At 38.3% G+C, this 9,101-nt stretch overlaps 1 protein-coding gene across 1 annotated transcript; it reads left to right on the plus strand.

Annotated features, from left to right (window-relative positions):
• Positions 1-3,504: 3,504 nt before the first annotated feature.
• Positions 3,505-8,344, plus strand: LOC311295644 (galectin-3-binding protein A-like). Its single transcript, XM_084417110.1, has 5 exons — positions 3,505-3,625; positions 3,930-4,136; positions 4,229-4,360; positions 4,482-4,743; positions 4,891-8,344. The coding sequence occupies exons 1-5, from the start codon at positions 3,553-3,555 to the stop codon at positions 5,930-5,932; spliced, it is 1,716 nt and encodes a 571-aa protein (XP_084273236.1). The 5' UTR covers positions 3,505-3,552; the 3' UTR covers positions 5,933-8,344.
• Positions 8,345-9,101: the final 757 nt, after the last annotated feature.

Here is a 9,101-nt window from a genome sequence, read left to right on the forward strand (position 1 = left end):
TTTTTAGTGATTGCATGATTACATTTTGTTCTCACAATGGCAGTAAATTATTCATAATTTATTGTTAATTTTTATAAAAGTCTACATCTTAATATACAGTATACGTCCTACAGGTTTGAGGAATCATGCTCACAGACCAACCGCTAGTCATGTTACAGTACCTCACTAGTCATGTGATATCACTGAAAACAAAACTGAGACCCAACACAGCATTTGACTGCTGGGTTTTCACAAAATTACAGCATTGCATATCTAACCATTATCTAGCAATTAAACAAATAATCTTTTTATCTTTTGTAGTGAGTTTTTATTTTGTTATTTAATTTCTTAATAGATTTTCATTAAACTCACGAACCCCCTTGCAGTTCCACCACGAGTCTGGGGAACCCTGATGTAATATAATATTTAATGCACTTCATGGTGTTGATAAAAAAGAATGGAAAATATTTTCTTTCTCTTTGTGTTTTTATATCAGTGTGGTACAAGATTATCCTAATCAAATGAATGTGATAAACAAGTTTGGTAAAAAATAATCTAAAAGTAGTTTATTGTAATGGATTATGTTACTAACTACAAGTTTTGTCATGTAAGTGATCTACACAGCAATGGTAATTTGTAGGCCACCTTGAACTCTGTCATGTTCCTCAAACCATTCCTGAACGATATTTGCAGTGTGCCAGGGTGCATTATCCTGCTGAAAGAAGCCCTTGCCATCAGGGAACACTTTAAAGGGATGGTTCGGAGTAAAATCAACCTAGGGTCCTTTGCACCATGACCTCGAGCCAAACACCCCCCAGAAGCCTTTTTTCCCTTGGTCGAACATTATTTAAGTTAGAGCTTATTTAGAGATATCAGCCGAATGGCTTAGTGCAGGCGCTAATGGATCCTATGATGTATCTCGTAAATTACCCCACTAATAATGCCCGGAATGGTACCAAACTTCTACAGTAGTACAAATAGGTTCTGTACTCATAAAATGAGGCATTGGAAAGTTTGTAAGTACATCAGGAGTTTATTTAAATAACACTAGCCTGATGGCTACTGCTTCCGTTATTTGGGAAAAGAACGTAAAAATCCTGGCAGAAAGCGATGCAAAAGAATGTAGTGTAACGACGAATTATTCTTTTTTCCGAAGTGTTGACAACTTAGTGTTAACTAATAATTGTTGCAAACTGGTACTACCAACAAAATATTAGTGCATTCCTGGAACTGGGTGTCGTTACACTACATCCTTATGCATCGCTTTCTGCCAGGACTTTTACGGGCTTTTCCCAAACCTCTGAAGTGACCTCGACGTCCGGGTTAGCAGTAGCATGAGCCAACAATGCCTCATTTTATGAGTACAGAACCTATTTGTACCACTGTAGAAGTTTGGTACCATTCTGGGCATTATTAGTGGGGTAATTTACGAGATACATCCTAGGATCCATTAGCGCCTGCACTAAGCCATTCGGCTGATATCTCTAAATAAGCTCTAACTTTAATAATGTTCAACCAAGGGAAAAAAGGCTTCTGGGGGGCTTTATTACTTAAAAAAGGCTTTCTTACTTAATCCCTTTAAGTAAGTGGTACGTACTGTATCAAAGTAACGTCCACATCAAGGCCAGGACCAAGGTTTCCCAGCAGAACATTGCCCAGATCATCCTGCTGCCATCTCTTCCTCAGGTAAACAACGCACATGTACCTGGCCGTCCACCTCATCTAAAAGAAAATGAGATTCACCAGACCAGGCATTCTTCTTCAATCTTCATAATAGTGGTGTAAATGGGTTTTCATGGGCTTTCTGACTGATCTTTGGCTTCGCAGCCCTATGTGCAGCAAACTGAGATACACTGTGTTCTGACACCTGTCTATTATAGGCAGCATTATGTTTTTCAGCAATTTAACATAAAATAGCTCTTCTATGTGAATCGGGCCAGCATCAATGAGCCTTGGGTGCCCATGACCCTGAGGCCAGTACACCGGTTGTCCTTCCTTGCAAAATTTCCCAATACTGGTAGGTACTAACCACTATTGGTAGGTACTAACCACTACATACCGGGAACACTCCGCAAGACATGTCGTTTTGGAGATGATCTGACTTAATTGTCTAGCAATCACTATTTGGCCCTTGTCAAAGTCACTTAGAGCTTTTCGCTTACCCATTTCTCCTGCTTACAAGGTATGAAATTCAAGAACTGACTTTTCGCTTGCTGTCTAATATATCCCACCCCTTAACAGGTGACAGGACATGTTAGACGGTCTTGAGTCGTGCCAGGGTAAAGGAGTTTCTATAATACAGAGTTACAGTAGTCTAAGCAAGATGATGAAATTGCATGTATCACATGTTCGTAAACTTGAGAAGAAGGGAAGGTTGGAGGAAGGTTGGAAGAAGAGGGAGGGGGGGGGGGGGGCAAGATGTGACAACTGAGTTTACTTGGTGATCAAGATTCAAATCACAATCAAGCAGTGCTCAACCGCCTTTGCTAGAACTACAGTGAACAGGCTTTCTAACAGAATTAGCTTGGCAGCAAAGAGCTGGGGGTGTCCTTCTTGTCCATGATCAGAGGCGCTGAAGGCTGCACTGTAAAAAATTTCTAACCCTCCCAAATCAAAAATTTCAAGTGACCGATAACATCTAAATTTTTCAATTGGCCCAAGTGGAATTCTGTAAATTTCAATTGGCCCAAGTGAAAATCTGTCATTTTAATTTGATGATTTACAGAATTTCACTTGGGCCAATTGAAAAATGTAGATGTTATCGGTCACTTGAAATTTTTGATTTGGGAGGGTTAGAAATTTTTTACAGTGTGGGAACTGCCTCCTCGGCTGTGACTGGGACAACAGGCAGCCAACAAATTGTCACAGTGTCTGGTTTGTGTTTTCTCTGGGTGTCCACTAGAGGTCCTCTTCCCCACGGTGTCATTCACATTAGGAACTGCATTCCCCACAATCTGTGTCTGCACTCATCACTGTTCATTGCACCCAGCTGTTCCCCATCATGATTGTTAGTTTCTGTGTGTATAAATCCCTGTCTGTTTCTGTGATTGTTCTGGAGTCCTTGTATTATATCACCCGCTTCCCAGAGTTTGTATTGCTTTGTTTATTTGTTTGTTCTTGTTTTGGACTGCTTACATGGATATCAACCTTTTGGATTATTGACCTGTTTCTGAATTATGATTTACGGATTACCCAAATAAAGCTGCTTTTGGATCTAACCCCTGTTTCACGTGTGTGGATCGTGACACAAATTAAATGAACTTAGTTCTAACTTACTTTCTGTATTGTGTGACTTTAGTTGGACTGGTCTCACTCGCACTGCATGCCCAGAATATGCTGACAGACAGTTCTTGTTTAAATTCACGTTTTGCAGTAATGAAACTTGAAACTCAAATGTAGCCTTTTCATGAAATGAAACTTATGGTAGCCCTCGAATATGATTACACAGCGTCTGATACAAGTTTCACAATATTTGACCTGATTTGTTCCTTATTTAAAGGAAAGGCAAGACGTTTTGTTACTCATTCAGCTGAGAATCGTGTTTCTGTCTCTGCTGTTTGCAATATTTCCAGCATGAGAAGAATCATGTATCTTCTATTGCCTCTACTGTTTTTTCATGTTTCAGCACAACGTTGGACGCCGTTTGGTTAGTAAACCTTTTCTTTCATTTGTTTATAAAAATACATTGTTTGCAGTATTTGTATTTACAGGATTTTCATGAGTTTTATAAACATGAATACAATGTTACAATATGTGAACATTGCAATGTATTTTTTTACGCTAAATGTACAGCGTTTATTGGTCTATTGGAATTTTACAACCAAATATGTCTTCCTGTTGCAACAACAAATGCACAGTTAGCTGAGGTTGAACAACAAATGTGATTGACTTTCTGAGCATTTTTTTTTGTAAAATATCTTAACCTTTTAATCTTTTGCTGCTGGATGAAGGTTACACACCAAAGCAGCCAACAAAGGAGGGCAGAGTGAGATTGGTGGGGAATCTTCCCTCTTATGGTCGTGTGGAGATCTATCATGATGGACAGTGGGGAACAGTTTGTGATGACGGATGGGACGTGGCCGAAGCACAAGTGGTGTGTCGTCAGATGGGTTTCCCTGGAGCAATCTCAGTTACGTCTGGAGGACAATATGGTGAAGGTATATATGATCCTCAGTCCATTTTATTGTTACACACTATGATAACAATAATTGTCTTATTTTTTAAACCACAATTCTATTGATTTTTCCAGGCTCTGGTCCAATCTGGCTGGATGACATGAACTGTAAAGGTTCAGAAAGCTCATTGTCTGATTGCAGCTTTAAAGGCTGGGGTGTTACTGACTGCTCACATAAAGAAGATGCAGGAGTGATCTGCGATACTGGTAATAAAATTGGCTACAAGAGATATATTTGCAGTTGTCCACTTGTATTTCTATATATTTCTATTGTTTCAACCTCTTTTATTATATTTTATATTTTATTATATTTTATATTTTCTTGCAGGTAAAAACATAACCAGCAATCGTCAGTTCTCTGTGGATAATAGTCTGGGTTTGTCTGATGATCTTGGTCTTCTGTTTGACAGTGGAGATGGTTGTGATTTCAGCATTAATGTACGAGACCTCAGTGAAGAGGCAGAGTTGGCGTTTTGTGTCCACCGTATGATCCTCATGATTTATCCAGAACTAAACATAACAAATGAGTCCAGGAACCTCACAGTGGATGTCAGCAAGGCGTGCCATCCTCATGTCTCTGCTTTTCTCAGGTACATTTATTAAGATCACTTCAATTTGTAGCTCAATCCAATTGTCTCAATTCATCGAGAATGTTGCTTTGAATAGTGCATATCATAATTCTACTGAATATATTATGGGTGATAGATGCTAACAGAGTCTGAACTGTTTTTGCTCAGGTATTTGTACACTCGTCAGATTGATGTTTCCATCACCTCGGCTCAATGTCTCCATCAGCTGTCATTTATCTTTGGAGCGAAGACACTTATGGAGGATGTTGGCAGGGTCTTCACTTCCCTCCTTCCTGAAGACAGCACCTTCCGGACACAGCTATCAATGTACGAGTATGGCGTCCGCACAGGTGACCTTGTTCTGCAGGAGAATGTCCTTCAGTATCTCTCCTGGAACTGTGAGTTCCTCATAAGCTCTCCGCTGTGGAGCACCATCTCCTTTCACATGATGGACGCTCTGCTGCAGCGCTCAGACCTGGTTGTGGAGGATGAAGCTTTACTTCTTGAAGCTCTGGAGAGATGGATCCAAGACAAAGGTGATGAAATTAGTTCAGAACAACAGGCCAGCCTCCTGAATCACATCCGCTTCCTCTTGATCCCAGCGGATAAACTGTATGAGATGCAGTTTTCCTCAAGTGTTCTCCATCAGAATCATGAGAAACTGTACCTAACTGGTCTGCTCAGAGGTTTTCAGTTCAATGCTCTGCCTTTCTCTAAGATCAGGAATAAAATGGATAACATGAGTAATGATTATCTGCCCAGAATCTACACTGCTGATGAGTGGAGTTTAGTTATCAATGACACAACTGACAATTACCCGTACTACAGGCATAACTACAACTATGGCCAAAGTAACAGAATCCAAACCTTCTCCACTCCTGCACACCCTAGTGCTCTTTACAAAGAGAAGAAGGTCCAGTGGCAAGCCCAGGTTTTTCGAAATGCTCAGGAATGCTCTAACTATGGTGTCTCATGTAATTCTGTTCCTGTTGCAAGGTTTTTGGCATATGGTAATCAGAACTATTACACTAACACCATTCGCTTCAGCAACAGATTGATTCTCACCTGTAAGAATCAAAACAATGTCTTTCATGTCCAAGAATTCAAAAATGACATGGCAGTGATTCCAACCAACAGCAGTATGGGCCTGCCTAACCCCTGTCCTGATGACTACAGCTTTAGATTTGTTGTGCGTCCAGAATATATCTGACTGCACAGTTACATTTGGCTACAGTAGTTTACTACTACAGTTCATTCAAATCTATTAAATCGAATCTAGTTTAATTGAATCTATCAATTCTATCAAGACTCTTTTTAAAATTCATGTTATTCATTCTTGAATGATTTCTCTAAAATGTTTGTTGATTTTAAACTTTTGATTTATTTTAGCAATAAAAATTTATTATTTTGAAAGTGCATTCAAAAATAAAAAAATATAACTTACATTATCTTTGTCAGTTTAATTCCTCTTTAATGTCACAGTAACATCAAGACGTTGGACTTCAACGTTGGGCAGACGTCAGATTTAGGTTGGAGACGAAAATCAGGTTAACATCAAAGCACAATGTTGTCTTTACATCAGACTCCAACGTTGAGATCTGAGACTTGCTGCACACAGAACCTGAACCAGTCTAACTGCCAAGGAGAAGGAACCAGCAGGCAGGGAATCTCAGGGAGCAGACAGGAACCAACATAAAAGACAAAACTCAAGACAACAAGAGATAACAAAAACAAGACAAAATAAAAACTGGCAAAAACTAGAACACCAGAAAACAATAAGAAACTAAATATAACTGGAGCAATAGCAAAGGAAAAATAAATAAGTTATATAAATGAATTACTGGAACTAGAAAACAAAGAAATAAAACAAGACTGCAACCTTGAAGACAAGCTAAAAAGAAAATAAATAAAAGATTAGTTAACAAAAGCAAAAACAAAAACAAGAGGTGGACCGAAAATAAAGTTTGGAAGAACTAGAGCAAAATAAAGACTTGACTATGAGGAACAAAGAAAAGACAGCAACAGTAACTGACAAGCTAAGCAAAAACACGCACACAAAGATTGCACATACCAAACCACCAAAGAGATGAGGGAAAAGATATACAATATCAACAATATAAAGGGAACAGCACATGAGGATCAGGTGAAAACAATCAAGCAAACAAGGACTAAACAAGGGGGCGTGGAAACGGGAAACAAGGAGGCGGAACAAGAGCAGCACATGGCAAACACAGGCAAAGACAAAGCCATGTGCTGACACACAAAACAAACACAGAGACATGAAACAAAGGCAACACAGGGAAGGCTGTCAGGGTAGAACCCTGATAATAAGTTTATCACTTTATGCACCACTCTGACAAGCAGCCCACCACTATAATATTGAGCAAAAACTCCAGTGTTAAATAAACTCTCCTGGGAGTTTCTTTGGCTCCACACTCAAGAGTGTTAGTGTTAAATTTAAGCTTAAAATGAAGCAGTGTTAAAGTAAATGAGATAATTAAGTGATTATTTCAATGATTGACCATTATTGAAGACAAGGTTAACAAGCAGAATCACCAAAAGAGAAAAATCACAATATTCAAGTCACCATTATGGTGATCAGTGTTTGCTTTAGTTGGGCTTTGGTCCCTTAAATTATTAACATTAAATTCAGTTTGGCTGCTGTAACTGAGTTATAACCGCCAGATAAACAAAGAGAAAAGGTGATCTGATGGTGTTGGTTGTGTTTTGACTTAATCATCATTTGACCTGAATCACCGAGCTCATATAGAGTCTAATCACTAATCACATCAATCACTTTTATTTATTAAGTGCAACATAAATAGTTATGGAAATGTAGAAATTAAAGTTAAAGTTCCAATCTCCTCCCAAAAATCCCAGAAAAGTCTGTTTGTCATGATTCCTGTCTTGTGTGGACTCTTGTTATTTCCTGTTCTGTGTCATGTTTTGTAGTCCTTTGTAGTTTTTTCTTGTTTATTAGTCTTCCCAGGTGTTTCTAATTAGCCACGCCCCCTTGTTATCTTGTTATTAGCTTGTTTGCCTGTGTATTTAAGCCCTGTGTCTAGTCTCAGTCTTTGTGAGTTCTTGTTATTGTATGTTGGCTGTTTGGTTCCTATGTCCTGTTTCCCTAGTCTGAGTTTGTCTAGTTTTGGGTTTATTTAATAAAGTTTGCTGCACGTGGATCCTGCTTCCTCCTAACATTCAACCACAACGTTACACTGTTAGTGCCTCAGTGACTATTTTGCTCAGAGTCACACCCCCGTTTTTATAGCATCAAATAAGTAACTAAAACAAAACTTATTTAAAAAAAAAACAAAGACTTGAACTTACACCAGCATGATATATATATATAAAAAAAAACGACCTAAAATTACAGAAACCACCTTTGGACAAAATTATTTGAAGTGTAATTTGATTGTTAGTTTGTCTCATGTCCTATTAGATTACATGGAATGGGTGGGGTTTATGACCTATAATGCATCTAACCACCTGGGGGTGATCAAAATGCTTTGGCTTCACCTTTCAGGACTTGTGCGGCACACTTGGGCTGCATCTGAAATCACATACTTCCCTAGTAGGACGAAAAACAGAATGTGACAAAAGAAGTATGTCCGAATTCACAGTAATCATAAAAGAGCAGGCAAAAAGTACCTGGATGACTGGTGTCAATCATTGCAGTTCCGCATTTAAATACAGTTGTCACTCCTGAAACGTTACAGTGTGAACATGGCCTTAGTGTTTTGGCACCTAAACTCTGGAACTCTCTCCCCCGGTCACTGCATTAATAACATTTCTGAATTTAAATCACAACTTAAAACATTTGTTTTCTGATTGTTATCAAGTATTGTTCTGTTGTTTGTTTTTGTACTTGAATCTATGTTGCTACGTATGGAAACTTGTTTCCGCCACAGAAAACGCAAGTTTATTTCTCGCAATTGTTAGTTTATATCTCACAACCCTAACTTTATAACACGCAATTCTGAGAAATAAAGTCAAAATTGCTAGATGTAAACTCGCAATTGTGAGATAAAAATTTGCAATTATCTTTTAAAATCTTCTATTCTGTGGTGTAAACAAGCTTAGCTGTGTGCTACCTTTATGTAATGTCCCCTTTTTCTGTCTTTGTATAATCTTTGCTCTTGTCTACTGTTTGAAATCTACTCCATTTTTACTGTTATTATATTGTTGATTCTATTGCTGTTACAATTTCTTTTTTGTATACGTTGTAAAGGGTCCTTTAGCTATGGAAAAGCTCTATATAAATAAAACATTATTATTGTATTATTAACAAGAAGAGTATAAACTGTGTATCTGACCAGTAAACTTTGAAGAAGGGGATGTGAAGCATACCACTTTGTGTTTGTATCATTCTTCCCATT

This window comes from Rutilus rutilus (assembly GCF_951802725.1).
Source record: "Rutilus rutilus genome assembly, chromosome: 1".
In the NCBI taxonomy this organism is placed as follows: domain Eukaryota; kingdom Metazoa; phylum Chordata; class Actinopteri; order Cypriniformes; family Leuciscidae; genus Rutilus; species Rutilus rutilus.